The sequence below is a fragment of the Podarcis filfolensis genome, assembly GCF_964270895.1.
Source record: "Podarcis filfolensis genome assembly, chromosome: 4".
Taxonomy (NCBI): Eukaryota; Metazoa; Chordata; class Lepidosauria; order Squamata; family Lacertidae; genus Podarcis; species Podarcis filfolensis.
Genome location: NC_139607.1, coordinates 94,414,824 through 94,429,841, shown reverse-complemented (window position 1 = coordinate 94,429,841; position 15,018 = coordinate 94,414,824). Strand labels below are relative to the sequence as shown.

The 15,018-nt window shown below is 46.9% G+C and overlaps 1 protein-coding gene across 2 annotated transcripts in view; it reads right to left on the bottom strand.

Annotated features, from left to right (window-relative positions):
* NARS2 (asparaginyl-tRNA synthetase 2, mitochondrial) overlaps positions 1 to 15,018 on the bottom strand; it is a 41,815-nt gene that overhangs the window by 6,446 nt on the left and 20,351 nt on the right. For both annotated transcript variants that reach the window (XM_083609970.1, XM_083609971.1), the window contains exons 7-10: positions 13,418 to 13,518; positions 3,731 to 3,863; positions 2,150 to 2,248; positions 1,306 to 1,343 (exon numbers count right to left, since the gene is read on the bottom strand). In XM_083609970.1, the coding sequence (XP_083466096.1) occupies positions 1,306 to 1,343; positions 2,150 to 2,248; positions 3,731 to 3,863; positions 13,418 to 13,518 (371 nt within the window). The remainder of the gene's footprint in view (positions 1 to 1,305; positions 1,344 to 2,149; positions 2,249 to 3,730; positions 3,864 to 13,417; positions 13,519 to 15,018) is intronic.

Below are 15,018 nucleotides of genomic sequence, written 5' to 3'. Positions count from 1 at the left end.
CTTTTAAAGAGCGCGCGGCTTTTGTGTGCTTTTGCGTGCGGTGGGGAAATTCCCCCACCTCCCGCAAAAGCCCACAGGAGCCGTGCACCCTTTAAGGAGCGCACGGCTCCTGCGGGCTTTTTGACCAGGAGGGAGAAGGGACTGACACGGCCAGTCAGTCCCTTCTCCCTCCTCGGGGAAAAGCCTCAAAGAGGTCGGGGAGCAGCGCAAAGGCGGCGCACTGCCTTCCCGCTGCTCCCAGAGCTTGTGGGGCTGGCGGTGGGGGGAAGCGCTGCTTTCCCCCATCGCCAGCCTCAGAACTAGATCGGGGAGCAGCGCAAAGGCGGAAATTCCCCCACCTCCCGCAAAAGCCCGCAGAAGCCGTGCGCTCTTTAAAGGGTGTGTGCCTCCTGTGGGCTTTTCTACGAGGTGGGAGAAGGGACTGATGCGGCTAGTCAGTCCCTTCTCCCTCCTGGGGAAAAGCCCGCAAGAGCCGCACGGAGCTTGTGTGCGGAGCTCTTGGAGGCTTTTCCCGTCTGCCTCCCCGCTGCATTCGCTCCATAAGACGCACACACATTTTTCCTTGCTTTTTAGGAGGGAAAAGTGCGTCCTGTAGAGCGAAAAATACGGTAACCAGCTGATGCTCCTGGGGGAGAGGCTTCCACAAAGCAGGAGCCACCACAGAGAAGGCCTGTTCCTTATGTTGTTGTCCTCTAGACCTCTCATGGGGGAAGCTGTGGGTTGTGGGGCTGCATGCGCTGCCCATGCCTCCATGTGTTCAGTGAGCATGAGAAAGTCTGGATACCTACAGGTGAAACTCGAAAAACTAGAATATCGTGGAAAAGTTCATTTATTTCAGTAATTCAACTTAAAAGGTGAAACTAATATATGAGATAGACTCATGACATGCAAAGCGAGAGATGTCATGCCTTTATTTGTTATAATTGTGATGATTATGGCGCACAGCTGATGAAAACCCCAAATTAACAATCTCAGAAAATTAGAACATTAAATGAAATCAGCAAAAGAAGGATTGGACTTTTCCACGATATTCTAATTTTTCGAGTTTCACCTGTATGTATGCCTATAACAGAGCTCTACCATGTGATGACACCCCCCCAGGACTAGCATAGGAACTCTCAACACCCTTAAAAAACTACAGTTCCCAGGAATCTTTGGGGGAATCCTGGCAGCTTAAAGTGACATGCTACTGCTTGAAATGTACCGTGCCGGAGGGACCCCGCCATTCATTGTGATATAATGAAAAAAAGCTGGGAAACTTCAGCCGCAGCCGACAACAAGAACGCCAATGTATTTTTTGCTTACGTTATGAACCGGTTCTTCAGCATCCGTTCCACCTTTGCCTTCGGGAGAGGAAGAAACAATTCACAATGGCTACCGGAAGAAGAGTTCAGAAACCACCACCAAGTTCACATTTGCGTTTTTCGGAAAGGATTTCAGAACGGAACCGAGGATTTGCACATCTAATCTAAGCGGGAGATCGGTTTCCATTTCTGGCCTTACCGAAACCAGAGTCAAGACTACCCGGGTTTTTTGTTCCGCAGGAAAAGCTGAGTTGTGCTGTTTCAACCAACGCACAAGGCGAGGACGGTGGCTTCGTTTTGCATTGGGATGGTCTGCTGGCTGCATGAAGGAGCTAGGCAGAGAACCCACAGTAAAACGATCTGGGCCGGGTCATTACCTGGTCTATCCAATCCAATAATAATAATAATTTATTATTTATACCCCGCCCTTCTGGCTGGGCCTCCCCAGCCACTCTGAGTGGCACTCAACAGAATATTAAAAACACAATAAAACATCAAACATAAAAAACTTCCCTAAACAGGGCTGCCTGCAGATGTCTTCTAAAAGTCAGATAGTTGTTTGTTTCCTTGACATCTGATGGGAGGGCATTCCACAGGGCGGGTGCCACCACCGAGAAGGCCCTCTGCCTGGTTCCCTGTAACCTTACTTCTCGCAGAGAGGGAACCGCCAGAAGGCCCTCGGCGCTGGACCCCAGTGTCCGGGCTGAACGATGTGGGTGGAGACGCTCCTTCAGGCACATAGCAAGTCCACAACCAAGACATGAAAGCCGTAACAGAAGCTAAGAGGTTTGCTTTAGTCACCATGTCTCTCTTTTAAGGTAATAGAAATCTTTTCTCTCCCTTACCTCTTGACCAGGAGCTACGTGTTTATGAAAAAGCTCAACATCGCGAGGGCAACTGGACAGAACTGTGTCGGTCACTTTCTTGAAAAGGTCCTCCATAGCCTAAGGAAAAGTGAGGGAGCCGTAGATGCAGAGTACATGCAAAAATGCAATATTTCTTAAACTTATTCCACGCTTTGGGTGGCTTAAACTCTCCACATACGGACGCAACATTACACCATGGTTCATCAAAACATGAACATTCCCAGCTGGACGAGTTTGGCAGCTTTTTGGTTTTCCTTAACCACAGTTTATCACCTTGCCTGGAGTGAGAAAACTGTTTTAGCGTTAGGTATTTTTAGCTATGTTTTTGTATTCAACTTTTCTGGCTTAAGTGCGATTATTAAAAGAAATATTTGTTTAAAAAATAAGAGGTGTCGAAAGTTGGCCTCTTCTGAACTCCAGCTCACCCAGAGAGTGGAAAAAACTAATTTTGTGCTTCATGCCACCCACTTTTTTCCCCCGCGTGAGAGAAAGTTGTTTCGTCTGCACGCTGTGGGAACTTTAAAACTGTTAGTTCATGGCAAAGAGGTGGGGGCAGGAAAGCCAAGACCGTGTTTTCCTTTCCTTGAAAGAGGAAGTGCTCTAATGCGTCACAGAGCTTCTGCCAGAGTAAAACCTACACAGCAGGTCGTTTCAACAGAGTCTTTCTACTGCTGTTTGAAGCCACTTTTCTCTCTTTTTTTAAAAGGAAATTGTGGTGATGATATATTTATTTATACCCAGCATTTCTCCCTTAAAGCAATGGTTCCCAATTAGCTAATTACGGAGGACCCCCTACTTTTGAAAATTTTGGAAACTCTGTTAGTTACTTCTGCAAAGCAGTTTTTTGAACAAAATGTGGGGTAGCCCCTAATAGGCTAATGATTTTAGCCATACTAAAAAACAGACCATAAAATTTGTTATTGGTGTTGTTTAGTCATGTCCGACTCTTCATGACCCAACGGACCAGAGCACGCCAGGCCCTCCTGTCTTCCACTGCCTCCTGCAGTTTGGTCAAACTCATGTTGGCAGCTTCGAGAACACCATCCAACCATCTCGTCCTCTGTCGTCCCCTTCTCCTTGTGCCCGCAATCTATATTATCACCCGGCACAGGGACATCAGGACAGCTTTTTTAAAAAGTGGCCCATGCTGGCTGCTTTGGGAGAAATAGCACTGAACTCTTTTCATGGGACACACAAAGAATGTAACAAAACACTTAGCAGGACGGAAAAAAACACCACCTGTTGTACGATTGTCAGTAAGTTTGTGGAAAGTTAGCCAGAAGTGGAAGATCTGATGGTTCGTTCATTCAGATTTCCGGTCAATCCTTTTTAAGGCAGCTGTGGGTCTCTGGGTGTTGCTGAACTACAACTCCCATCATCCTTGACCATTGGCTACACTTGCTGGGGCTGATGGGAGTTGTAGTTCAGCAAAGAGCCAAAGATTCCCCCACGACTGCTTCAAAGGTAGGACAGGCAGCAGGTTTCAAACCACACATAAAATACCACAGTTTTGTTTTGAAAGAGCTCCGTTTTCCACGCTCCCCGTAACTTGCTCCATACCTGCATGATATCCTGAAGGCTTTCAGCAAAAGACAGCTCTGCTTCCACCATGTAAAATTCTGCCAAGTGCCTGCGGCTTTGAGAATCGTCAGCCCGGAAGGTCGGACCGAACGCGTACACCTTGGAAAATGCCCTGCAACGAGACGGTGGGAAAGTCACACCCACAAAACACACAGGCTGTGATCAGCACCTACTGGCTAGAGCCTGTGCCGTCACCAATATGCTTCCCTCAGAATCCCTGGATCACATTTTCATAAAAATAAGCATTTTATCTGTTTGGGAGCCCGAAACTGAATCAGAAGAGGCTGTCTTATATCTCAGTTCTGCCTACATGCCTGATTCACCCAACACTCTACTGTTCAAGGATGATACAGGTTAATGAGAAGCAGATTTTTTTGGGGGGGGGACATGCAGGGGGCTGGAAGAGACAGGAGAGACACCACTGGGCAACTGGACATCTGCTCATGTTATGCTGGATCTCACCCAAAGAGAGTCACACGTTCAGGGGGGCCGTGCCCTGTTTTGCTGCTCGAGGTAAAACGGGAATTCCACCTCTACCTCTGGAGAACCCGGTGCCAATTTCTGGCGAGATCTTGTGTGTGCTCCCTGCAAGATCTCATGCAATTCTGGTGAGATCTTGCCAGAAATTGGGGGGGTGGGGGCGCCTCCTTGCGACTTCCGTCACCTAAGACAGTGGCATCACCTTACCCAATGGCTACGCCGGCCTTCCAAATATTCGAAAATGTATGCGCTCTCGGCCCCAGGTGCCTCAAGCTGCTCATGGGGGTCATTTAGGGGAGCACAATTAGTGGTCCCCCCCACCACGGAGAAGAAGCATGAATCATTTCAACAAAGAGTTGTGCTGCCCAGATGGGCAGGATATAAATAATAAATTATTATTATTTTATTATTATTGACATCTTTCCGCAGGGCCTGCAAGACAGAGCTGTTCTGCCTGGCCTTTGGTTTGGACTCAGTCTGACCCTTATGTTTCCCTCCCCTTATGGCTTTGATCTATGGGCTACTTTTAAAATGAGACTGCATTTTAAACTGTATTTTAAATTGGGTTTTCCCCCCTTATTATGTTGTTTACTGTGATTTGATTGGTGTTAGCCACTCTCAGCCCAGCTCTGGCCGGGGAGGGCAGGGTATAAATAATTTTTTTTTTATTATTATTACTTAAGGCCGCCTCTACTTGGGCCCGATCCAAGTTGCGACTGCGGCAAACCTGGATGTAAATACCGGGCTTGCGGTGATTCGTGCATGCGCAGAAGCGGCTTCTGCCGTTTGCGCATGCGCAGAAGCACACTGCTGCTGAATGCACCTGTGCACAATGGCGATTCTACCAGTGACCCGGATCGACTTACGGACGGACCTCCAGAACTGATTACGTCCTTAAGGTTCCACTGTTCTGGGCTCAATTCTACGGCACCCCCCGGATTAGAAACCCGGCAGGCCATGTCAGTGCTAAGTTTCAGACTCTGGGTTAGAATGGCTTAACATCAGGAGGTCTCGGCACCATAAGCGCTGCTCTAGCATTTTATCCTTCCATGTTCAGATCTACAGTTAAATTCTGTATATTGCATGTTTGAATTTCTGCAAGCCACTTCAGGACACAAGAAGAGTCTGGTGGATCAGGCCAATGGCCCATCTAACCTTAATGTTTTGACTGAAATTATTTCAGTTATAAAGAAACAGTCCTGTCCTATGGAGAGGCAGAGTTGCAAGTTTTGCTGCAACTTCTGCACAACAGCCCTGCAGAGAGGGACATCAGAAAAGCAGGACGGTTGCAACACACCAAAGCCCATCTATAGTCCAGCATCCTGGTCTCAGGGGGGCTGATCAGATCCCTTAGTTGGAAAGTGGCAAGCAGGATTCGTGCAAAGGACCCCTCTCCCCTCCTACGGTGGTACCTTGGTTCTCAAACGCCTTGGTACTCAAACAACTTGGAACCCAAACACTGCAAAGTGTTCTGCTTTGCCAACTGTTTTCGGAAGCCGAACGTGCTCCATTTTGAGTGTCACGCTTCTGATTTGAATGCCACACTTCTGATTTGAGTGTCACGCTGAGGTCTGTCTGCTTTTGCTATTTATTTTGCGTTTTTGCGGCTCTTCTTTGTTTGTTTTTGAGACTGTGTGAAACCCAGTTCAGCTCCTGATTAACTGACTGCTTGTGAGACTTCAGTACCTTGTTTATTGCTTTCATTTTATGGACCAATGGTCTCATTAAAATAGTAAAATTCATGTTAAATTGCTGTTTCAGGGGTTGTTTTTAAAAGTCTGGGACAGATTGATCTATTTTGCATTACTTTCTGCGGGAAACCACGCCTTGGTTTTGGAACGCTGCGGTTTTGGAACGGGCTTCTGGAACGGATTAAGTTTGAGAACCAAGGTGCCGCTGTACTTAAAAAACATTCCTGCCTCAACTGTGGCACCAGAGCACAGCCATCGCAGCTGGCAGCCATCTTTATCCCTCTCCTCTACGGTTGTCTAATCTTCCTGAAGGAGAAAATCACGCCTGAAACATGGGTTCAGCGTTTTGTTTTGTCCTGATGTCAAGACTTCTTTCCCTACCTTCCTCCACAAGCTGGAACGGAGGACAAGGAATAAAGAACAGGGGTTGCCAAAACTGCATATGCGTTGCCCGCCAAATCTGTCCCCCAAGCTATCCTGGCACAGATTTCTGAGGTAACCCTGCAATAATCCGCACTGCATTGTTGCAGGATTAGCTCCCAGCCCCTGCCTCCCCCCCAGCTGCAAATGCTTTGTAAACACCAATGAAAGATTTCCGCATCTGTGTATTTTGCAGATAAGAAAATTCAGCGAAAATCTGCAGGGTTTGCACGCGCAAGGCGCAAGAAGCATCTCGTACAAAGCGGTTTTTCAGGGGCAGAAAAACCTCTGGCCCCTCCCTCTTATTTCCAATCACCTAAAGCAAGAAAAGGACCCCATTGTTCCCTTTGTCCTCTGCAAACCTGGAATTTACTGCCGGGGAAGAAAGCCGCGTGCCCTGCCGATCTTAATTAAGAAGCAGCAGAGATGTTATTACGGCAAACTATCTGCAAACAGCCAGCCATTTCCGCAAGGCTGAGGGAACCCATTGACCTGCAGAGGATTCTGGGGAAATGGCGGAAAGAGCTGGGAACATGGTGCCTGGAGAAGAGTAAAGGGAAAGATGGATAGCTGTCTTTCAGAATGTATTTCAATTAATTGACTGTGATTTTATGTAAACTGTGCTATTTTTACTGTTAGCCGCTCTGAGCCCGGCTTTGGCTGTGGAGGGTGGGATATAAATAAAATTTTAATATTATTCTTATTATTCAGTTAGGGCTGTGTTTTCCCTTCACTACCGGGGGCAGAATACTTTTGCCTTTTATCTTATTTAACTAATAGGTTATTTGCCCGTATCACCCCTTCCTGGGGGACTTGTGGACAGCAGCCAGCCAGATATCATAAAAGCGACCAGTAGCCAAACTGACAGAAAGCTCGTTTTTCTTGGCCCCTAAGCAGGACTCCTTAAAATGTCTGCACAACTTAGAAGGGCATATAGTTGTTGTTGTTGTTATCATCATCATCATCATCATCATCGAATCTTAGAGTTGGAAGGAATCCAAGGGTCATCTAGTCCAACCCCCTGCAATGCTGGAATCTCAGCTAAAGCATCCATGACAGGACACAAGAGTTACCCACCCTGGAAGAGTGGCAGATGAAGGTGATGGATTATATGGAATTGGCGGAAATGACTGGCAGAATCCGAGACCTGGGAGAAGAGTTGGTGGAAGAAGACTGGAAGAAATTTAAAGACTATCTTCAGAAATACTGTAAAATTAATGAATGTTAAAATGATGTTGGACTGAAAATAAGTGGCATTAGCAGCAAAGTTAATAAGAATATGCAAAAATGAACTGATAAATGGATGAAAATATAGAGTTATAATATGTTAAGATATAGAGTTAAGATAAACGAAAGAAGGTAAGGATTTGCTGATTTGATTATTTAAATGGGAATACAAAAAGGGGAGGTGTGAGGAGGTCAAGGAAACAAGCTAATGAGTTTAAAGTTACTAAAAACGGATTTGTTTTTTAATTCTTTTTTATCTATTTGTTTTTTGTATTTTGTATTTTTATTCCTCTTTTTTCTCTTTTATGTATTTTCTATGTTTTCTTTTTTGTATCTTTTTCTTTCTATGTGACTTTTTTCTATTTTGTAAACTTATGTTTTTGTAAAATCACAATAAATATCTTTTTTTTTTAAAAAAAGCATCCATGACAGATGGCCATCCAACCTCTGCTTAAAAATCTCCAAGGAAGGAGAGTTTACCACCTCTTGTGGGAATCTGTTCCACTGCCGAACAGCTCTTACTGTATTCCACTAATCATTGTTTTTTATTTATTTTTATTTTTATTTTATTTGTACCCTGCCCCTCTGACTGGGGCAGCTTCTAACATATATAAAAACATAGTAAAACATTGCACATTAAAAAGCTTCCCTATACAGGGCTGCCTTCAGATGTCTTCTAAAAGTTGTGTAGTTATTTATCTCCTTGACATCTGATGGGAGGGCGTTCCACAGGGCGGGTGCCACCACCAAGAAGGCCTGGATCCCTGTACAGTCATACCTCGGTTTACAGACGCTTCAGGTTGTGTTTTTTTTTGGGTTACGGACCTGCCAAAACATGGAAGTACCGGAATGGGTTACTTCTGGGTTTCGGCGGTCGCGCATGTGCAGAAGCGCCAAATCGCAACCCGCGCATGCGCAGATGCGCCGCTGCAGGTTGCGAACACTGCAGGTTGTGAATGTGCATCCCGCAGGGATCGCGTTCACAACCCAAGCGTCCACTATAACTTCATTTCATAGGGAGCCGCCCAGAACGGCTGGGGCAACCCAGCCTGATGGGCCACATATAAATAATAAAATAATTACAATTGTAATTTCTAATTATTAGCACATTACTGAAAGAACACGTTTGTCCAAACCCACCCAAAAAGTATGAATCGAGACATCGTGAGACGGCCGCGTTCTTCAATTCATTTTTTGTCAAGTGCCTTTCGGCAAGGAAGGGACGCGGCGTGGCGATAAAAAATGGCGGCCAGTGCCCACTTGAAGACACAGATCCTGAGATCCTTAGTCCGTCTTTTTTTCCCCCTCAGAGAAAAAGAGAGTGCAGTCGGAGGCAACTGGCCTCACTTCCTTGTAATCTGTTTTAAGACCCCTTTTTTCAGGCCCTTTCTTGAAGGCTGAAAAGCCTGGAATGTCATTTTGGCTCGGAAGAAGAAGAATTTCTCTCCAAGCGGATAAATTTAGCTCGTCTAAATTTAGCATGCATTTGAGCCGCTTAAGATGCCTGGTGTTGTTCTTAAATAATAAAAGAACATGTTCTTGAAGGACAGGGTGTGAAGCAATAACATTGTGTCCTGTACTCAAAGAGCCCTCACTGTTTATTTTGAAGTCCGGTACAAGGGTTTTTTGTTTGTTCTTTGGTGGTGGTAGTGGAGGCAAAACAAAACCCCCAAAACCCAAGAAACATCTTAAGGACATCACTATAATAATGACCGACGTGAAGATGAGTCCCTTTCATTATACTTGCGTGGGGTGTCTATACTTTATAATTCTCTGGACAAATTTAAAAAGTTCTGATTTAATAGAGTGCCGCGTCATTAGAGTACCTTCATCCTGTTCAATTTACTAAAACACCGACACAATACATTATATTATTATTATTATTATTATTATTATGGGAAATTCTAAACAAGGGGTCATCCCAGATGTGCTAATTTGACAGGTGGGTGTGGAGGAACTGAAACAACAACAATAACAATAATAATAATAAATTTTTCTTTATACCTTTCCCTTCCCGGTTCAAAAACCGGGCTCAGGGCGGCTAACAACAAATTTAAAACACTTCAAAACACTTAATTATAAAAGCAGCATAAAAGACAGTATAAAAAAATGAATAACAATAAAATTCAAAATTCAAAATCAATTAAATAATCCCCAGGGCTAGTTGGCTGAATTGGACCTACTTGGGCCAGCGAGGAGGCCAGGGGAGAATTAGCTGAGGGGTCTGAGCGGGTGATCTTCATAAAAGGGGAGAGGGAGGGAAGAGATCAGGCTGAATACAAATTAAAGGCCAGGTAGAATAGCTGCTTTACAGGCCCGACGGAAGGAGGTTAAATCCTGAAGGGCCCTAGTCTCATGGGACAGAGCATTCCTCCAGGTTGGAGCCATCACTGAAAAGGCCCTGGCCCTGGTGGAGGATAGTATGAGTTCCTTAGGGCCCGGGACCTATGGTTATTCATGGACCTTAAGGTCCTCTGAGGGGCATACCAGGAGAGGCGGTCCCGTAAATACGAGGGCCCTAAGCCACAAAGGGCTTTAAAGGTCAAGACCAGCACCTTATACCTGACCCTATACGCCACCGGGAGCCAGTGCAACTGGTAAAGCACTGGGTGAATATGCTCCCATGGCAGGGACCCCGTGATCACCACCAATCAGCTGATCGGGGCTGAATTCAAGTCCCGCTTACATCAGGCAGCTCCAAATTTTGGTGTCAAATTTAATGCTGTCAGACTCGGATCAAAAACCCTGCTCACAGTCTTTGCTTACCCCACACCTGGTGTCATGTGGTGTGGTCATGGGCTGGCTCAGTTTGACAGATCAAGGATGCATCTTCAAAGCCCAGCGGAATACCAATACAGATGAGGGCAACTCATATTTCAGCAGGCAGTATATTCAACAATATACTCATTGCAACTAGCTAATACTGTGCTTGTTAGTCTGATCTTAATGCCCTTACTGCACTATGGGCAGAAAGTCCGGTCTTTAGAGAGCTCTACCTCTCTTTCAAATCAGAACCAGTGAAGGTCCTGTGTGAGTGTCTGGAGGCGGTTGGAGGATGGATGGCGGCTAACGGATTGAGGTTGAATCCTGACACGACAGAAGTACTGTTTTTGGGGGATAAGAGGCGGGCAGGTGTGGAGGACTCCCTGGTCCTGAATGGGGCAACTGTGCCCCTGAAGGACCAGGTGTGCAGCCTGGGAGTCATTTTGGACTCGCAGCTGTCCATGGAGGCGCAGGTCAATTCTGTGTCCAGGGCAGCTGTCTACCAGCTCCACCTGGTATGCAGGATGAGACCCTACTTGCCTGCGGACTGTCTCGCCGGATTGGTGCATGCTCTGGTTATCTCCTGCTTGGAGTACTGCAATGCACTCTATGTGGGGCTACCTTTGAAGGTGACCCGGAAACTACAGCTAATCCAGAATGCGGCAGCCGGTCTGGTGACTGGGAGCGGTCGCCGAGACCGCATAACACCGGTCTTGAAAGACCTACACTGGCTCCCAGTACATTTCCGAGCACAATTCAAAGTGTTGGTGCTGACCTTGAAAGCCTAAATGGCCTCAGTCCAGTAGACCTGAAGGAGGGTCTCCACCCCCATTGTTCAGCCCGGACACTGAGGTCCAGCGCCGAGGGCCTTCTGGTGGTTCCCTTACTGCAAGAAGCCAAGTTACAGGGAACCAGGCAGAGGGCCTTCTCGGTAGTGGCACCCGCCCTGTAGAACGCCCTCCCACCAGATGTTAAAGAGAACAACAACTACCAGACTTTTAGAAGACATCTGAAGGCAGCCCTGTTTAGGGAAGCTTTTAATGTCTGATGCATTACTGTATTTTAATATTTTGTTGGGAGCCGCCCAGAGTCGCTGGGGAAGCCCAGCCAGATGGGCAGGATATAACTAATAAATTATTATTATATTATTATCTTTCAGGTACCCTGGATCCAGAGCAGTTTAGAGCTTTATAATTTTATTTTATTATTTATTCATTTATTAAACTTGTACACCACCCTCTACCCGCAAGTCTCAGGGCGGTTCACAGGATAAAATGACAATACGAAAACACAAAATGCACAATCAGAATTAAAGCAAAACCAACCCAATAACAACACCCCTCCCCGAAACTGTAACAAGACCTTAAAAACAGGGTCAGTGGCTAACAGGCATCCTGCAATAGCTGCAGCCTCTGGACCAACAACAAGGGAAGCCCCACACAAAGTATACGGCAGTAGTCTAAATGTGTGATTACCCAAGCTACAGTGGCCCAGAAAAGGGTGTAGTTGGACCTGGAGGTGGTGCAATGGGTCAGTGTGCCTGGCAGTTAACCTGAAGGTCGGTGGTTTGAGCCCACTCAGGGACAGCTGTGGGCAGAATTCCTGCATTGCAGGGGGAAGAACCAGATGACCCTGCTGATATTTCCATTCCACCTTAAGGAACAGGCATGTGGAATTGTTGCGTGTCACATGTCTGTTTACATTCCAGCACAGCTTGCTGGGAACTTCCATTTGTGTATAGCTTTTGCTTTTGCTGTTCTCTCCGAGACGACATGAGAGAGAGAGACGACATGTTTCTTTGTTCTGATCTACCGTATTTTTCGCTCCATAAGACGCACTTTTCCCCTCCTAAAAAGTAAGGGGAAATGTGTTTGCATCTTATGGAGCAAATGCAGGCGGGAAAAACCCCCAAGAGCCTCACACACGCTCCGCGCGGCTCTTGCGGGCTTTCCCCCCGAGGAGGCCAGTCAGTCCCTTCTCCCTTCTCGGGGAAAAGCCCCCAAGAGCCGCGCACCCTTTAAAGAGCGTGCAGCTCTTGTGGGCTTTTGCGGGAGGTGGGGGAAGGGACTTGAGGGGCTGCTCTCTGTCCCTTCCCCCACCTCCCGCAAAAGCCCCCAAGTGCCGCACTCCCTTTCACAAATCGCGAGGAGGGAGAAAAGCCTGCAAGCGCCGCACACATGCACCGCGCGGCTCGTGAAAAGGAGCTCTGAGCTGGGATGCATGCAGGCTCCGCTCAGCGCTCCCTTTAAAAATATTGTTTTTCTTGCATTCCCCCTCTAAAAACTAGATGCATCTTATGGAGCGAAAAATACGGTATGTTTAATAAATCTGTAGCTGCAGCATGACTTACACCTCACGCCTACTTCTGTGTGCAACCCACACTCTGCTAATTGCGTGCCCTGGCTTTTGAAGTTCGGGTCGCTGATTTACGTCGGAGTACGGGCCGATGGAAGGAGACGTCCAAGCTGGGCTTGCTAGCTGGCCTCCCGGCCCCTCTGCATGTCGACAGACCCCTGGGTCCCTTCCAACTCTATGATTCTGCGATACACCAGCTGAAGCTGGCACTCTTTCAAACTGAGACCACGTGACTCTCCTTTGCCTGGCTTCTCTGTTCCCCTGCCTACTCCACTCTCAAGTTGACCAGACACACCAGGGAGAGGCAGTGTGGTGGTTAGGGAGAACCAGGCTAGGACCTGGGAGACCAGGGTTCGAATCTCCACCCAGCCACTAGGTGACCTTAGGCCAGTCCCTCTCTCAGCCAAGCCTACTTCTCCTCAAGCTGTTGCATGGATAACATGGGGAGAAGTATGGGTGCCACTTTGAGGTCTTTGGAAGAAAGGTAGGGCGTAAATGTAATATATAAGAAAGAAAAAAATATATTTGCACTCATGCTTGTCCCTCCAATATGATTTCACCCGAGTCTGGGCTTCCAGTGCCATTTACAAGGGCCACCCCATGGATATTTCCGTTGTGTCAACACCTTACAACCACCGCGGGGCCCAAAATGCACCCACAGACACCCACAGTCAGCCTTAAATCTCCCAACTGCGAAAACAAAAACCAAAAAAACCAGCAAGATCCATACCCAGCCATCACTTCCAAGTGGAGTTGGCCAGAGACCGTCAGAAATGCAGGGACGTCAAAGAAATGGGGGTTTTCTCCAGGTTCTCTCTCTTCATTTGCAGACTGCAAGAATTAAAACAAAACAAAACGGGAAACTCTTGATTAGCTCAGGGGTAGGGAACCTTCAGCCACCTCCAGCCCACGGGCCAAATTGCATGCCCAGGGTTCAAATCTGGCCTGTGAGGCAGTTTTCGCCAAATCACATCGACCTTCCCCACACGTGATGTCCTGTCTGACACAAAGCATGTGCTGTAATGATGGAGCTACAGTCCCTCCCTGATGGAGCTGCTTCGCTGTAATTTCTAGAAACTGTGGTTTGTTCAAACAAAGGCTTGGTGTGATAGCCACAGTACATCAACCATTGCTAGCCTCCTTTAGAGGCCACAATGCAACAGAAATGAGTGTACAGATCAGATGGAAAACAGGAGGCGGCAAGCGGCCGTAAACTACAGCATGTTGGTATGTGCAGAAGCCCCAAACCACGGTTTCCATTTCAACTGTGGTTGGCACCAACCATAGTTCGGCTGAACGTCTGAACGGTCACACACGTGGGCACTTCGCTTTGCATATGCATCCCGGGTAGTGGGGTGACAGCAGAGAGACTTGCACCAGTTGCGACTTCCCAGTGCGAAATATACACAGGAGAGCCACTGTGGTGTAGTGGTTAGAATGAGGATCTGGGTTCAAATCACCCCTCAGCTCTTACGCTCCCCGGTTGATGTGGAACCTGTCAGCCGAACCAACTCCACAAGGTTGCTGAGAAGATAAGACATTTGGGGTGGGTGATGTCTGGTTTCCAACTTCGTGATATATCAGGATATACAGTCGTACCTTGGTTGTCGAACGCCTTGCGACTCAAACGTTTTGGCTCCCGGACGCCGCAAACCCGGAAGTGAGTGTTCCGGTTTGCGAACATTCTTTGGAACCCGAATGTCTGACGCGGCTTCCGATTGGCTGCAGGAAGCTCCTGCAGCCAATCAGAAGCCATGTCTTGGTTTTCGAACGTTTTTGGAAGTCGAACGGACTTCCGGAACGGATTCCATTTGAGAACCAAAGTACGACTGTACTGATATATCACAATGTCTGAAATAAGGATAGAGTTACATATGTAGAAGCACTGGCTAGCTTCAGTTTCCCCCATAATGTGATTCTTGCATAGCACACACATCATGATTTGCAATATATTACTAGGTCAAAAATTATGAAACCAATTATCATGATATGGACTTGAAGCTGGTTTTGGAAGCTACATCACCCAGCCCTAAAATACAAATCATGATTCACGATATATTGCCAGGTCAAAATCTATGGAAGTCGATATCACAGTATGGACTTCAAACCAGCTTTGGACAATATATTGATGTATCGCCCAGCCCTAGTATTCTGCTGAGGTCTATGGAGGATAAAAAGATTGTTTAATGGTGGCATGTACATCATACATGCATTGCCCACATTTCCCGATGAATAAATGTGAGTTCTGCATCGTGCCTAAAAGCAACTGTGAGCTAGGGAAAACGCTATTATCCTTTATCGAGACTCAGTTTTGCGAGTTACACTAGAACA